The following is an 18,269-nucleotide window of genomic DNA, read 5'->3' as shown; positions in this document are numbered from 1 at the left end:
CAGAGGAACTAAATAACCAATCAATAAAAAAATACATTTATACTTTTTATTACAATCAACGTTCATGAGATCAATATTCAAACATTTACAATATTTTCAAATATGTAACAGACTAAAATACAAAATGTTCTCCTTAATTACACATGAAAATAACATTAACAAAAAACTAAAACTTCGATATAAACAATTAAGACTTCATATCAAATATGTAATCCAGTGAACAGCCTACCAGCTTAAACCATCTGTTGCTTAAATTTACCTTATAAAGGCACTGGCAACAAAACATTGACAACATTCAATCCATTACAATAATACGGTAGTAATAATAATAATAATAATAATAATAATGTGTTAAATATACATCTTACTTTATAAACAGTGTTGTTCTTCATCAACGAATTTCAAAAACCTTCAATCCCCTGCACACCTCTTGTCTTGTCCACAGGGGAGTAGGATAATAATTATAATGTCAACATGTAGACAAGAGAACTCTTTAACCTGACGAATGTCTGAGGACTGAACCATTGTTAGTTGAAAAGTGAATTTAATTAAAAGTGAATGCAAACACTGTGCTTGAGCTCTCATTTCTATAATATATTCATTAAAGGGGCACTTAAAATTTTGCACATAATCTCGCACACATCCAAAACCTCGAAACCATTTTGCACATTCATTTAGTTTGACAGTTATTGAGAGTACATGTGTTTGAATATGGCCCACCAGTGATGTCATTGGGGACATTGAATTAATTACAGCTCTATGATGAAAAATAGCAATACCATGTCTTATAGGAACTGCTACTTTATAATGTAATTGAGCTGTAATTAACACAACACAAGGATCCAATGTTCTTGATGACATCACTGGTGGCCATATTAAAATGTGCTAAAATTGTAAAACGCTTTGGATAAAAGCACTATATAAATGCACCATTTAACAAATGCACCATTTACGACACACAATCGTAGAGTACAAGTCTTGTACTGAGGAAAATAAACAAATCTACAAACTTTCCATTTCTTCGCTGCTCTACTTCGAAGATTTACTCTCAATAACTATCAAACTAAATGAATATTTTTTTGGTGAAGTGCCAAAAGAAAATGTCAAGATCTCTCACAAGGATGTCGCAAATATATTAATAATAAAAAGAAAAACGGAACAATACAAGAGTATCAATGTGGTTCCTGCTTGGGTGGGAAGGGCTTGGGGACTCTGGGACCTTGCGTGATGATGACAGGTGGCTGGCTGCTAGGAGCACTGGGAGGAGTGGGAGCCTTCGAGTCTGTATTCCAATAATCCAACTCTCCGTACCTGTAACTGATAAGTGTGTGCAAATAAAACGGTGAGATTAATGAACATAACACGTCTACAAGAACACAGTGCGGATGAGAGAAAAAAGATTAACTGATTTGAATAGCGTAAAATAAAAAATATTCCATTTAATTCATACCCAGGAGCTGGAGCAGAGAAATCTGGAGGATTTCCGTGTGGCTGCAATGAATATAAAAACAATGTTTCAACTGCCGTTATCCCGATTATCCTTTCGTTAAGATGTATCTTTTAACGCAATTGATTAGATTGGATTATATTCAAATGTATTGTCATCATACAGCACAAGTACAGTACAAAGGAAATACGTTTGGCATCCAACCAGAGTGTAAATGTAGCCATAAAGTGCAACAGCAATGTACATGATTAAACTGGGTACAAAATATACAAATTGGTACTACTGAGTGTAGTGCTAATCAGTTGTATGTACAGAGTTATAGTATAATATGTATAGTGATATAGGTGTAAAGACGATTGGTTATAGTGGTTGTGTCCTTGTACACAGTGCAACAGTTGATAGAAAAACCTGTCTCGTTTGTTTACCTTAGCAGGAAGATCTTGCATCGGGCGCTGTGTTGTTGTCTGAGCGTTGCCATTTGTTTGTCCATTTGAATGACCATTTTCCGCATTGCGTGACCTGTATTTAAAATAAATTAAATAAGTTGTCATGTGAAAGCTTCTCTTGCAAGCAATTATGTCAGATTCTATTGCCAAAAAAGGAGTAGACATACGTTAGTGGTGGAAAATAGCTAATTATGTTTACTCAAGTACTGTACCCAAGTACAATTCAGAGGTACTTGTACTTTACTTGAGTATTTTCATTTCAGGGAACTTTGTAAATGTTAAATGGTGCATAGCGCTTTACAATTTGTTCCTCACATTTTACCCATTCACTCACACATTCACACACCGACGGCGGAGGCAACCATGCAAGGTGCCAACCAGCTCATCGGGAGCAGTTAAGGGTTAAGTGTCTTTCTCAAGGACAATTTGACACATTGCCCGGGAGGAGCGGGAATCGAACCGGGAACCTCCGGATTACCAGGCGACCGCTCTACCTCCTGAGCCACTGTTGCCCCTTACTGTTGGTGGTGCCCAATACGCTCCAAAAGGGACAGTGAGGAGTCGTGCACCTGACTGATGGGGAGAGCGAGATACTTGTTGTATTTTTACTCCACTACATTGCAAAGTAAATATTGTACTCCACTACATTTATCTGAACCCATTAGTGAACCCAATATTTTGCATACAAGACATGGCATGAATTGATGAAGATTAAAGTACTTTTAAATGTTAATCATTTTAAACCAGCAATCCTGAGGGACATAATCAGAGCAGCATAAGGGCTTGTGTCCATAGCCGACGTTTTATGAGTTGTCAGCTCCTTTCTGTCATTCATTTCTATGCTGGAGAAGCGTCAGGCGCGCTCCTCTTCCCAGAGCCGCGCCTCGCGTTTTATGAGCTCTCGACGGCAGCGTTTTTGGCGGAGCGCTCCCAACTCATAAAGTTGAAACTAGTTCAACTTTTTTGGAAAGGAGCGCACTCATCAATGTAACTCATCGAGGAAGGGGCAGAGCCGCGGCTGGCGCGAGCTCTGGGGAGACCCAGAAAAACGCTAGAAGCTTTTTTTTCTTCTTTTTTCAAAGCGGTCCGCCTTGAAAAAAAGGCTTTGAGTGGACACATAGCCTAACTGGAACACTTGAACATAACCATCAGAGGTCAATAGATCAAGGGTTGAATGCTCCCAAGCACTGAAATACAAGAATGTCCTATAAAATATGTACTTTTACTTTTGATACTTCAATATGAATGACTTCTTTCCTTTTTTATTTTACTGAATTTAAGTACAATTTAAAATGAAATACTTTTACCACAGTAGTATTTTATCTAGGTAATTCTAGTATATTTACTAAAAGGAACTGTGCACTTCTTCCACCACTAATGTCAAACTGTTGTATCTAAACACCTAATGTCAAACTGTTGTATCTAAACACCTAATGTCAAACTGTTGTATCTAAACACCTAATGTCAAACTGTTGTATCTAAATACCTAATGTCAAACTGTTGTATCTAAACACCTAATCTCAAACTGTTGTATCTAAACACCTAATGTCAATCTGTTGTAGTGTTGAAACATTGTGTTGTATCTAAACACCTGCTGTAGTGTTGAAACATTGTGTTGTATCTAAACACCTGCTGTAGTGTGGAAACATTGTGTTGTATCTAAACACCTGGGCCCCGTTCCCCGTACCTGGCTAACCGAGTTAGCCGGATCATTTCCAGCATAGCTTGACTTAAGCCGGACCTTTCTGTTCCCCGAAGTCGGATTTTCTAAATCACCATGGTAACAGATCAGAAAGTTTGAACCTGGTCCGGAGCAGGGTTAAGTTCAGTTAGCTGGATGAACCATAGCCACGCCCACGCAAAGAAATGCCAGCTCGCTTCCTGAAATATTTCTCACAGTCTAGATCCCATTATACCATTCTGAATTATGTTTTTGTGCTTCGTTTTCCTAGAGGGGGCTTTTGAAATGTATAATAATAGAACTAAATGTTGATAATAAATCATATTCAGCCTATAGATTTACTTTGTCCTAAATAAAATAATGCACGTCATATACGGCGCTCGGAGTCGCGATACACGCTGCATGTGGTTATTTTAATAACGGCGCATTGCAAATGTGAATCCCGCAGGGATATTTTTAATGAATGAAACCTATCGGCCGTTTGGCTCTGATTAGTTTCATATATTCTCCGCTGTAGATTTGCTTAACGGAGCGCCCGGATTGTGTTTCATTCAAGCATAAAATTGAAGTGTCTATGCGTGGATTGTGGTTTTTGTGGATTATGAATTACGAGGAATCTGAGGATTGTTGAATTGTATCATCACTCACACGTTATTGTGATATTGTAACTGGGATTAAAATGTCTGATGAGAATGAGATGCGCTGTTTGACGGATTTGAGCAATTGAATGAGCCGTTGACGTCACATTAATGCATTTGAGAATAAAGAGATACAACTTCATTCAAAAGAAAAATATTCGAAACACGGGACTCTTGTATTGATGGATACACAATGGATATATTCCGTCTGGCACAGTGGTGCAACTGCTAGTGCTCACTCCCGTCAAGCGGACGACCCGAGTTCGAAACCCCGCATTTCCAATATAATTCTTTTGGAATATAATATTAATGAATATACGCAAAAGTAGCCTAGTTTTAAGTTAAAATATTATAAATCTACATGCATTGAGGATGTCATTCTTTATATAGCTCTCAAAGTGCACCAAATTGAAGTATTTACATTGCAAAAAGAAGAAAATAAATTAGAAAAGACGGGGATTCGAACGCGGGTCGTCCGCGTGAAAGGCATAAGTACAAACCATCAGACCACGGTGCCAGATAAATAAAACATCCACCATACATCTATCAATGGATAAGAGAGCTGTATCCTTATTCTGAAATAGTTGAACTAATTATTTTCGCTAGCAAGATCTCATTTGATTATTCAATCCATAAACCTACTGCCAGCAGGCACATTTAAAGAAATATAATCTGATTGATTGGGGTAATGAGGGACTTAAAATTAGCCTATAGATTATGCATTTAACTTGTCGGCGAGGCTATTGAGCCGTACTGTATTGTACCCATTCTGCAATCTGTTAATAAAGTTTTAAATCAATCAATCAATCAATGCCGTTAGAAAATCAGGATTTCTGCGATCGACATCTGCTGTCTTTTCAGCTGAAGTGGGCGCGCGCAATTATCCTGAGTCTCAAGTCTGGTTCGAGTTAACGAGACTGAATCAGCGTTCGAGGAACAGGAAAATCCCGGATTCAAACATCGGGTTAATTGAATCTGGATAATGGGACTCTTGATCGACTTAGTTGAACCAGGTATGGGGAATAGGGCCCTGCTGTAGTGTGGAAACATTGTGTTGTATCTAAACACCTATTGTGGAAACATTGTGTTGTATCTAAACACCTAGTGTTGATACATTGTGTTGTATCTAAACACCTAGTGTTGAAACATTGTGTTGTATCTAAACACCTAGTGTTGATACATTGTGTTGTATCTAAACACCTAGTGTTGAAACATTGTGTTGTATCTAAACACCTAGTGTTGATACATTGTGTTGTATCTAAACACCTAGTGTTGAAACATTGTGCTGTATCTAAACACCTAGTGTTGATACATTGTGTTGTATCTAAACACCTAGTGTTGAAACATTGTGTTGTATCTAAACACCTAGTGTTGATACATTGTGTTGTATCTAAACACCTAGTGTTGATACATTGTGTTGTATCTAAACACCTAGTGTTGAAACATTGTGCTGTATCTAAACACCTAGTGTTGAAACATTGTGCTGTATCTAAACACCTAGTGTTGAAACATTGTGCTGTATCTAAACACCTAGTGTTGATACAACATTGTGTTGTATCTAAACACCTAGTTTTGAAACATTGTGCTGTATCTAAACACCTAGTGTTGAAACATTGTGTTGTATCTAAACACCTAGTGTTGAAACATTGTGTTGTATCTAAACACCTAGTGTTGAAAGATTGTGTTGTAACTTGTATCTAAACACCTGCTGTAGTGTGGAAACATTGTGTTGTGTCTAAACACCTGCTGTAGTGTGGAAACATTGTGTTGTGTCTAAACAGCTACATGTAGTGTTGAAATGTATCTAAACATTTAATAAACAAACTGCCCTCAGTAGAAAAGTGGGTCCCTGGAACACGGTTTAAAGCTAGAATGTTCTGCAATTTCTGATCTTATATGCTTACTTTTGGTTCACAGTGCCTAATTCTAAGATTTTGTTGGATGGTAATATGTTTTATAAACTAACTACAAAGATTATTCGGGGCAGTGGTGCCAGTTTGCTAGCACATATCTGGACTGCAGATAACATCATACCATTTTCCATAATGCACTTACAAGTTTGCTCGTAATTATTGGCGGAAACCCGTAACAGAAAAAAATAAAATATAGTCTGGTAAAAAACCTGAATAGGAAAACTCACCCCTGCTTTGTACTTAAAAGCGCTTAATTCCGCTAATATGACCGCAGAGTCATATTGAGGCTGGACTTTATTGTTTTTGTATGAATATATTCTAAAGTTATAGTTGTTGAAAAAAGTGTCGGCATACCCTAAGGGAGGATCAGCGTATCCTGCCCTATTGAGTTGATGAACACAAAAACCGATAACTGACACAAGTGAAGGATTTGTGTTGAGATGACTTAGAATCATCGAGGCCACAGGAGCCATTGTACTGTGTGATTGGTTTTGTGTGTTCCCTTGGGAGGACAGAACACTCGCCGTCTCTTCACCTCCATGTCTGCATTCCATTATCTCCAGTTTCACATAGTCGGCTGCAAAACACTTCACAGTTGTCTACGCTTTATAAAGGTGAAGGGAGCAGAAGAGTGTGTCAGCACTTCCCGGTCTCCATCAGGAACAGGCGTCAATTGTATACATAGCTATAGGCTACTGTTTTGTATAATTTGTTTATGCCAATAAACATGTGCTGTGAGTGAATACCATTGTGTTTGTGTCACCGTTTGTGTAGCCGAGTGGGGGACTTTCTTTCCGCTTGACTTTATTCAGCATGAGAGAAAACAGCGCAAACTATTATGACTGTAATATAAGCCAGGATTAACGATATAAAAAGAAAAAAAAAGAAACAGGGTAATATACAATGGAACAAAATTAACGACATAATCAAACAATAAGAAAAGCCACCGTTCTTAAAGTCCAAATCTGTTCTTACCCAGGTTTTTGGAATGGTGAATCCCACTCATTCTAAACTGGATGCGCGTTCTCGCGCAAGTCATTTGCATACAGAGACACGCCTCGCGGGCTCATTATAATACGAGAGCCGTGGGTCTGCATGGGATCCCCCGGCCGTATTCAAGCGCTGGAGCGCTTTGCGATGGATCAAAATTAGATAGGAATCAAATGTATTGTCATCATACAGCACCTATAGCTATATAGTGGAATATACTGTATTAATATAGTAATATAATAGTAGTTGGCTAGTTGCGCGCTTCTGGCCACCTCCAGCAGTGCGCGCATACACACGTACTGTATACTGGATGACACATCTCTCTCAAATCCATTCTGAGAACGGAACGCAGTGCCTTGGGTCTTGATTGATTGATTGATTGAAAATTGTATTAACAGATTGCAGAATGGGTACAATACAGTACAGCTCAATACACACAATTGTTAAGGGGATGGAGACCAGAGAAAGACTTTCGTCTTGTTTACATCAGGGTCCTGGGTCCCCCATTTTCAATTCATCATAACATATATGACATACCGATAGACAGTACTGCTACATCTAGACATTTATGACATACCAGATTTACAAATACAGTACCGTTTGTGATACAAAGAGTTACAAAAAAAAGAGAGTAAATACATTTGATGTAGAAACTGTACATTGGAGGTTGGGTAGGTGGGGTGGGGTGGGGAACTGTACATTGGATTATCGACGAAACCTACTTGGTCCAAGAAGATGGTCTCGTAAATAATAAATGTTATGATGAATTGAAAATGGGGGACCCTGATGTAAACAAGACGAAAGTCTTTCTCTGGTCTGCCTCCCCTTAACAATTGTGTGTATTGAGCTGTACTGTATTGTACCCATTCTGCAATCTGTTAATAAAATCTTCAATCGATCAATGGCCTGGGCGGCCAGAGCATAATTGTTCTAACAGCAATATATAATCCATTTCAGACAGAACGCACGCAATAAGTTATAATAATAATTATTATTATTATTGAAAAGTTCTGTATTTTTAAAGTCGTATTTGGGGGCAATTAACCAATGGTAGGTGTTGTGAAGGGCCAGATTAAACCGAATATATATATTTATTTATATATATATATTTAATTGTATTTGTATATTCTCTAATATTCCTTGATATCCCTTGTATATTCCTTGTACAATATGCATTGAATATCCATTCTAGCCTACTGAACATCCCATAATAGTCTCCATTCTACTATTGGTCGAGACCTTGGTGCCAGGCTGCCATACCCCCCAGACCCAGTTCAAACGTACCGCTCAACATGTACGAACAAGTCCTAGTTCCGCGTAGGAATCTGGCTACCGCACCACTAATGGGACTATTTGTTCATAGTGCGTATATATACTGCGCTACTAAAGTAGGACTTCCTTTTCAGTCCAGTTTCTTACCCTCCAATAGAGTCACAGACGTAAAGCCTCCCCGCGACGCCACGTGTGGGAGTAAGGCCAAGTTCGCCTACCATCGGTATTGAGACATCGTGTATATTAATATTTGAATAGTCATATTTGGCACTATATCGTCGAGTTGGACGTAGTCTATTAAGCTAATAATAGTCTGTTAATATATAGTGCTTCGTGCGGTGAGAATACTACCGTGGTCAGTACCCCATCGTTTCGGGCAGAGAACTGGCTGCTTATCCAGGGTGGTTGACCCCACGTGAAGCTGCACCCGAGGAGCCCCAGAGCCGACGAGCGAGTGGACCTGTATACCGGATTATTCTACCGACGACAGCCCGCCTTCCCAGGCACGGATTATGCTTTGTATACGTTGATTATTCCATGGATAAAGACCCCCGACACTGCCGTGTGTTGGAACCCCCCCCCCTGGAGAGGACGCAAGGTGAGGAGACGCTCTGCAAGACGAGGTCGCTTCACGTCTCTCCTCCGTGGACCGGAGGACGCCGGCCCACAAAGAGTCCACCTGCTTTCATCTGTGGTCCAAGGATCGCCGGCGCATTGAACGGCACTACAGTGGGTTCACCTGGGATACCCTTGGCCGGATGAGGCAGCCGGATTCTACCCCCCCCCCCCCTTCCTACTCCTGTCGGCTTACAAGCGACCGGATTAACCCCCCCTAGTGTATCCAGTATATAATCATTAAAGTACCATTGCTGTTATTCCTTAACTATTCCAGGTCGTATATGTACCACCTGCGCCTTCAGAGATTGGACATTCTCTATTGATATACCGACGAATACTCTTGCCATAAAAGTGCATACTAATTCCCATTCATAAATGTGATTGATTTGATTAAGTGCTTGCTCTACACACCATCGCTGTGTAGAAATAAAGACCTATTTCTAATTCGTACATTTGTGTTGGATCCGTTTCATCTACGTGACAGTGTTCATCATAATATATTTATGCCGTGTACTGGGTGGCCGAATATTAAGTACAAAGGTAGTGGTAGTAAGTATCATATCTAGTAATACAGTCAGGGAATTGTACCCCTCAGTTACAGTAGGCTTTTTTTTCTTTTTTTTGGTGTGGGGGGGGGGGGGGGGTAAGAATTTCTTATTTCGGTAAGAGTGCTCTCGACCACTCTTATAATTTGTTCTTGCCTGAGAAAAAAGCAACAATAAGAAAACTTTGCTGAATCCCAGGTAAGAACAAAGTAAGAGGAAATGCTAGTTAAGAACGAAATCTGTTCTTATATCGCTTCATGCATGAGGCCCATTGGTATATGGCTGGATGATAAACTTTCTTTTAAATTCCATATAGATAACCTAGCTACAAAATTACGGCAAAAGATTGGTTTCTTGTACCGTAACCGCGCTAGTTTTCCTATGTTCTGTAGGAAAAGAATTATACAGGCTGTTTTTTTGTCAATATTGGACTATGGTGATGTCATTTACAGGCATGCGTCTGCGTCTACATTAAGGCCTTTGGATTCTGCCTACCACTCCGCCCTAAGATTTATTAAGGGTGACAAATATGATACTCACCATTGTCTTTTGTATGAGAGGGTAGGCTGGCCATCTCTCTCGTTGCGACGTAGTTATCATGGGTATCTTTTTATCTACAAAGCAATTATTGGAAAACTTCCACCTTATATTACATCTTTGTTGGTCTGGAGTGCTGTCACCTACCAAACTCGTTCGAATGATCGGCTTGTGCTCAGGGTGCCTCGAGTTCGGTCTGAGCTTGGAAAATCTGCCTTCTCCTACGATGCTCCATACACATGGAATACCCTGCAAAAGACTCTAAAGCTCGGAACATTCCCGTCATTCATGGAGTTTAAAGGCATTGCACTTGACCTATGTACTGAATCATGTAATTGTTTTTAATCCATCATTGTAGTAATTGTAATTCATTGTAATTATTAACTGTTATGATATTTGTGTCCTTTGTTAACTCGTCATCACTGTAAATGAGGGAAACCTCAGTGCTTTCACGAGTATAAATAAAGGTTTGAAATGAAATGAAAATTGACTCTATGCAACACGAACCCATCCATTCTACATTCATTGCACATCCACACATTCACTTTAAACACTTTTTAACAATACACCAGATTTCATCTATTTATTACTAAAATATTTGCACTACATCTCTACCTAATCGTTGCAATTTGTACTTTAGTTTTGTATATTTTGTATAGTGTATTCTTTTCACTTTTTTTTTACTGTATGAAGCACAATCTTAGGGGGTTCATACAGAACCAAGCATTTCACTGTAATGTACATGTACCTTATATGTGACAAATAAAACTAAAACTTGAAATCGTACAGACACTTGAGGAAATAAATAACTTTCCAATATTTTGTATACCAACCTATACTCATCAACACATGAACGAAGCCAAGAAGACATTGATACATTCCTAAACAATATTGATTCACCACAACGAACTGAAGACCAAGCAAGTGCACTTTAGAAACCATTTACAATAACAGAATTCCACAATGCACTTGAGCTCATGCCTAACAAGAAATCACCTGGACCCGATGGCTTCCCTGCAGAGTTCTACAAATACTTCTGCAATACTCTAGTCTAACCTGATTGACAACAAATACTGATTGAACTGTCCTGGGGAACAGGAAGAATATATATAGACCTGTTCGCTGTATACCTCATGACTCAGTGTGCGCGAGGCCGCATGCATCACCGGGGCAGAAAGGAATGTACTCCTGGTCAGAACAATGGAGCAGACTACAATATATTTGTATTTGTTAGCCATGCTAGCGATCTAAACAATCAATCCATGCCAACGCTAGATATGTAAAAGGTGAAAGACTCACACTCACAGCCATGCTGATTTGGCTAAATGACATCCAGACGTTTTCGTTTGAAACAACTTTTAGGGGTTTCTCCATAGAGCCCCATCGTATTCTTTTAGTGCAGAAGCTCGCACAGGTCCGGGGCGTCACGTGACTCAGTTGGTATTGCGGATTGACTCGAACACGGTATGTTTGTATACAGCGAAAAGGTCTATAGGAATTCTTAAAATAGGTGGCATTACTCTTTAGAGTAGACACTCACCTGCGGAGGCTTCTTTTCAGGCAGCGCTCAAGGGAGTCCCTCTTGAAGATGTAGAGCAGCAGCAGTATGAGGAAGGTCACGACAGGCACCACCAACAGGAAGAAGATCAACAAGCCATCTCTGAGGGAGTAGTCTGAGGGTAGAAGGTAGGGAGATATTCCAAATGTGAATTCGGGAAAGCACGGATAATGAGATGGACACATATTTTTATTACACAGATGTCTAATATTATTATTCTGCCGTCCGTCAAAACCATACTAATCTAATCAATTCTAATATTTGTGTGATGTTCTGACAACAAAATCAGCTTTATAAGGCAGAAAAAGTTTAAGAATGATAGCCTACTTGAGTGTAGGAAACTAATATAGAGAAAATGCTCATGTCTTTTCTATAAATTCATATTGGCAATATGTTCAAGATTTTGTTTCTAAAGTCTATCATTTAATGAATTATTCATACATGATGATGATGAATAGCCTAATTACGAAATTTGCAGGTGCTAAATATCATATCTTTGGCTCGTAATCATCTACAGGTTGTGTAAAAATGGATGACCATTTTCTTTTTATATAAAAAATTTAAAGTATACTATTACTGTTACTGTTTTTTCAGTTTCTGATTGTTCAATGTCCCTCAGTTAAAGGGGGGGGGGGTATTAAGTATTAACTTAGTTTAGTTAAACATTTTAAATAAAGAGAGAGAGCATAAGTACAAATGACAAGTACAGTATCATGAGGACGTAGAAATATTTATGCATAATTAATTGTATGCCAATATTAAATAAATGTGATGCTTTGAAGGCACAACAATTGCATTTCCAATAGATATCAGGTTCGAAAATACATTTGTCAGATTTAACATCCAACATTTAATCTAATGTTCCCATAAAAAAAGACATTCCGATATAAACCACACCCACTTCCGATATTCTATCCGAATACAGAAACAGATAATTCTTTGGTTGCACATATACATACATATACATATGACGTCTCCACATACCTCTAGTAGAAGATAAACAACAACAAAACAAGACTACAGTGAACTGCAATGGTCACAGTGAGTCACCATATTGCCCCGATAGGTGATTGACTACCTACAATAAAAATCTATATTATAGACAGGCACTACCAGCAGGAAGAAGATAAAACAGGCCATTTCTGACACTGAGGGAGTAGTCTGAGGGCAGAGGCAACTGACCTCTCTCAAACCAGTCCTCTTTTCTTGATCCTACAATCACAACTGCTGCTTCCCTCAGACAAACAACTGTCACAAACAGTTGTGATTGGGAGGATCAAGAAAAGAGGGTGGGGTTTGAAATAGGTCTATTAGAGAAAGAGAGAAGAAAACTGAACTGCACTTGTCACCATGTTGCTGTACCAGGTGATTGATTTATTTGACTATATATTTATTTTATTAGTAGTATATTTGACTGAGGGCAGTGCACATTAATTAACATTTCTGTACATGTTCACCACAAGGGCTAGTTTCCACTTGTACTCTCTGGCCAGATGGCGCACAGTAAATCAGCAGCATACAGGATCAGCCACTGCAAAGTAAATGGGAACAGAAGCAGTGGAGGAAACCCACCTATCTGAGCAGGACCACTGTCGACGCTGCCTCCTCTTCCTGACCAGCGACAGAAGGGCGGCGCCCTTCCATCATTACAGTGGCAGTGTCCCCTGTCGTTACATAACTGAGGAGAGCGTCACAACACTGTCATAGTGTGTTCAGACACAACGGGACATTTAGAAGCATACAAATGAAAACGTTTCAACTAGGGATGTCCGATATTATCGGCCTACCGATATTGGCATTAAAATGTAATATCGGAAAATATCGGTATCGGTTTTCAAAAAAATCTTTTTTTATTTTATTTTTATTTATTTATTTATTTTTACATTTATTTAAGCTTTATTTACCCAGGCAAGCAAGTAAGAACACATTCTTATTTTATTTATTGTCAAAAGTATGCATAATGCTGTGTTAATTCCACAACAAGAGATATGTAATGTTAAATACCTGAAATTATTCTGTTTTTTTTGGGGGGGGGGGGGGGGGGGGGGGGGGAAACCCCGCATATATCGGCATCGGTTGATATCGGTATCGGAAATTAAGAGTTGGACAATATCGGTATCGGTAAAAAAGCCAATATCGAACATCCCTAGTTCCAACTCAAGCGAGACATTTTTGACACGGCGAGGTGGAGCGAATACAGGTATATCTTAGTATGAAATGGAATACTTTGAATGCTCTGTAGCCTATACATAGGTCACCTTTTAGAGACTCTGTTGAGACTGAAGGCACTAGCATGTCTTCACGCCAGTTTAACTGACGCGAGTCAAACTGATGCGAGTAAAGCGAGACAATAATTCCCTTGGTGTTAAGAGACACAAGCATGTGACCTAAAGCCTGGATGTGGAAAATCTAGGTGTGTGTGTGAGGGTGGGATGGGGGGTGAATGAGATGGTCCCCATCAGTTGTTCATTTGGTCATTAGTTGTTTGTCCCCATAAACAACTGCAATCGAAATGCCCTTTAGCAAGGCATCCCCCAACTGCTCCAGTAGAGCTGCTCAGTGGTTAATGTTGTGGGACTGTGTGTGTACGTAGGTATCCTATATAATCCCCCCGTCCCCAATCTCCTCCTTCCACCATAATTTGATTAAATTACAACTTTACTGACTAGCCAATAACGGTAAATCCACAGTGCACACAGTACATTTCAGTGAGCCTCAGTCAGCTTGTACAGACAAGAGCGTGACCCCTTTGACTCTGCATTGGTTTCTGCCCAACTATCCGGAGCCAGTCGCAGGAACAGCATGGATTGTGCTGAGAAAGAAGTCTACCAATCAACATCATCATCTGTAAATAATATATAGGGCTGGAATAACATTTGGAACTATGCCTTTAATAAAAAGGTACGGTCTTACCCCTCGACCATTGCAGGTTCTCTGGGCATCACAGTTCAGGTTGGGCAGAAGAGCAGAGGCATTCACACAATTGAAGTCCAGACACACCTGCAAGAAACATACATCTTAATGCAATCCAAGCTTTAAAGGTCCATGTTTCAGCCACTAGATGTTGCACTATTACACCTGCTTCAGACCATAACAAAGGGTTGCTTCGACCACACCTCCCAATAAAGTTGCACTCACGAAACTTGGACCAAACTGTCAAACTAGGCAATGTAGTTCCAAAATGACAAAAAAGGATTCAGCAGCTGTATTGCCTATTCCTCTCCTAAAATGTTGTCAGAAACATATTTTAGAGAACCCTTTTTACGTGGAAAAAGAGAACGTGAAAATGGGGAGCAGAGAACCAGGAACCACCCAACTAGCAGTGACATTATCCAAAGTGCATTTCACAATAGCATTCTTTTTGATTGGTTGACATGGGAAGAGTCTGTTGTAGGGAGGGGCACCAGTTTCACATGTGTGGCTTAAGGCCGCCTACCAAAGCAAAGAACAGAGAAGCTCAGATAACGTCACAGTGTGACGTCATTCTCCGCTCAGGACAACATTACTCCTCTATATCTTCACATAGCAAATACGGTAGTTGTTTGGTGCTACATTGGGCTGCATCAGGGGAAGGAATGAGAATTATTTTTCCACCGGAATACCAGGCTTATTGTAGGCTTTCATAATAACAGTTAATCAGAGGGTGTCCTGATGGCTCCCCAAGCTAAGGTGCGCCTCAAACGTCTCAAATAATATTTGTTCCCTTTCCTTCATGTTTACACTCCTTAAAAACAAACACACGCACCAAACGTTGATTCACACAATGCTTACCTTTCCCTTACCACAGGGACTGCCGGGATTAACGTAGGCAGGATCCAGCACATCGTCGCTGCCAAGGTTGAAATCTGCGTTCACACAGCTAGACCCTTGGATTATTTGAATGCTGACGTGGGCACCGGGAGGCGGTCTGTTGACGTCCACGTTGGTACACTGCACCTTCCCACACATGGCGTTACTGCAGGCCAGCAGATAGAATGCATCAGTCAGTTTCCCTCAACAGGTAATAATAGCAACAATAGCAATAATATGCAAGAATTTTCAACAATATATATCATATAATGTCAGATTGGTTATGACACCTTTTTATAATTACAGTACACAAAATGAGACCATTGCCAGAGAAATTGGTAGCCTGATTCTCATGATAAGACCACATTTTTCGTAAACCCCGTCGCGTGATGATTTTGCCGTTTGTCCAATTTGTTTTGATGACAAGGGGAGAGTGAACAGGCCTTTCTAACTGTGAACGTGGAGTTATTTTTGTTGATAAAGCAGGTTGTGTGTGTGTGGAAGGGCTTCCTTTGAGCCGTAATAACTTCAGCAGAACCCCGTCGCACACAATATGAATACAAAACGGAGGATATCAATGGACTCCTTGTGGTGTCGTCAATTATTGTCTTTCGTTCTCTACATGTTTCTGCAGTAATCCTGCCAAGGTATGGACACTGAATTAACAACAATATACTGTATATTAACACTTTGAGTGCCAACGTCGAGAAATCTTGTTAGTTCATGCCAATGGTTGAGTGCCAACGACGAGAAATCTTGTTATTAAGTTATTTTTTTTATTAGCGATTTCCATAAATTTTTCATCAATCTAGCCTCACGTTACCATTGGGACTCTCGCTGAGCTCGAACAGGGAAAATACCGCCCCCTATCGTCTCTCCGGATGGTATTGCACCCATTGGATTGGACTGAATGAAATGGATGGGAAAAAAAGAATCCGGAATCCACATTTTACTTATCAGGCATGTAACCCGAGCCTACTGCAGTCATCACCGACCCTCAGAACAGCGTGGATTACCGGTATGTGTTTCCAGTACCCAGCGTTGGATCAATAAACACGATCGATATTTGGAATGGCGATCAGGAATTGGAATAATCTTTTTGGAGAACATCTGATCTGAGGTAAGGAATCTTATTTTACCAGTCTTGGGATAATCAGTTTTTTTTCACCTATATCTCAGCGTGTCTCATATGTGTGTGTGTGCGTGTGTGTGTGTGTTGATCAGGAAATGGATAATCGATTTTTCAGCCCGCTTCTCTAGCGTGCATAAGTACACATATACTATTGATAATCTAGCGTTTATTTGAAAACGATTCATAAATAGGCCGAAAAATTACAACGTGTTTTGTGTATTCCACTAAAGGGCGATTCCTGCAGAATCTCTTTTTCTTTCTTGAAATCTCCAAAAACTAGCGTTTTTCAAAATGGTATAAAACGGAAATGTACTGATTAAAAAACAATCCGTTTCGACAATGTTGACTGCAAACAAGTCATTGATTTTTTTTGATCCACTTTTTCTCCCATTTTTTCTATTTTTCTCCCATCCCAATTTTCATATCGTCCAATTCAACCCTCCCCTGTCTTCGAACGTTGTTTCTTGCCTCCCACAAGCCGGCTGCAATGTGGACTAAGTCATACTGTACATAGCACGAGTCCCCTCCGATACTCGAGGTAACAGCCGTCGCATCTTTTCACCTGCGCGGCTCGATCTTTCAGCGTCGGAGGTCTGGGCTTTGGAGGGGCCCCGCCCCCGTCGCTTCTTGATTCTACTGCGCAGGCGCACCAACCGACCTGTAGGAGTCGCTGTCCACAACGCCCGATCCCCACCCTTCAGTTTCCCTCCCCGTAATACGGCCAATGTGTATTACTGTGGACGACCAGCTAAACTGAAAGCAATGTGGAGAGCGGGGCTCGAACAGGAGGCATCCTGTTCGAGCCCAGTCTCCAGCATTCGTTGCGAGCGCCTTGCCCACTGCGCCATGTAGCCGCCCAAACAAGTCATTGATAAGCGACGGGCGTATTAGACACATAGCCATAATTTAAGATGTAGTTTATGCGTTCGCAAATGTGCTCGCCCTCTCATTGAATAGAGCGCTGGCACTCAAATCGTGCGCCCCCTGCTGGCACTGAAAGTGTTCAGGTGGAAATCCTCCTATTAGGGCCTTTAAAGGTGATTGATCCAGACATTATAATATTTATATCTGGTGGCTTTGGAGTACAAACAAGGAAGCAGGTAAGAAAAAATACTTACGCAACAGAACATTTGATTAAGTGTCCTGAACTGTCCCTTCCACAGTTTCCAAATATATTCCCCTGTGTGTTAGCATGCTGGAAACAGATATCTGCTGCCTTTACTGCATCTGCGCATGAAGGATACAACATGTCAAATGTCAGAGAAAGGAACTACAACTAAATTAATGTGTGCAAAACTGTTTTTGGATGTGTGTGAGATTATGTGCAAAATAAATCAACAGTTTTTTGGTGTGCTCCTTTAACTATTCATTCCTGTGAAAATTCAGGCTCTGGAGATTTTCCCCATGGTGCTGCAGACTGGGCTTCAACTGGCAAATTGTGGTCACTTGACGATAAGGTAGCTTGTGATGAATCCCGCCTATCTCTGCATCCCAAAATCATCACCTTGAAGGACATTGTCCTGCGTTCGCTTACAAAATATTAACAACAAGGCTACGTTCACACTGACTCAAATCAGATCACATTTTTTCACAACAGTGTGAACAGCACAAATCGCATAGAATCTGATCTTTTCAATTCTGATTTGGACCACTTTCATAATGTGGTCCTAAATCAGATACAGGTCTGATGTTTTGCAACACGA

The 18,269-nt window shown here is 40.1% G+C and overlaps 1 protein-coding gene across 1 annotated transcript in view; it reads right to left on the bottom strand.

Annotated features, from left to right (window-relative positions):
* Positions 1-32: 32 nt before the first annotated feature.
* The window catches only part of adam9b (ADAM metallopeptidase domain 9b), a 42,120-nt gene continuing 23,883 nt past the window's right edge, over positions 33-18,269 (bottom strand). Inside the window, exons 15-22 of the mRNA XM_084323796.1 lie at positions 17,685-17,793; positions 15,417-15,600; positions 14,559-14,645; positions 13,218-13,323; positions 11,628-11,760; positions 1,873-1,966; positions 1,451-1,491; positions 33-1,317 (exon numbers count right to left, since the gene is read on the bottom strand). Coding sequence (XP_084179922.1) covers positions 1,173-1,317; positions 1,451-1,491; positions 1,873-1,966; positions 11,628-11,760; positions 13,218-13,323; positions 14,559-14,645; positions 15,417-15,600; positions 17,685-17,793 — 899 coding nt within the window. The 3' untranslated portion in view covers positions 33-1,172. The remainder of the gene's footprint in view (positions 1,318-1,450; positions 1,492-1,872; positions 1,967-11,627; positions 11,761-13,217; positions 13,324-14,558; positions 14,646-15,416; positions 15,601-17,684; positions 17,794-18,269) is intronic.

The sequence above is a fragment of the Notolepis coatsorum genome (genome assembly GCF_963971535.1).
Source record: "Notolepis coatsorum genome assembly, chromosome: 10".
NCBI classification, from domain to species: Eukaryota; Metazoa; Chordata; class Actinopteri; order Aulopiformes; family Paralepididae; genus Notolepis; species Notolepis coatsorum.
Note: the sequence above shows the minus strand (reverse complement) of the source record. Positions and strands in the feature narration are given on the sequence as shown.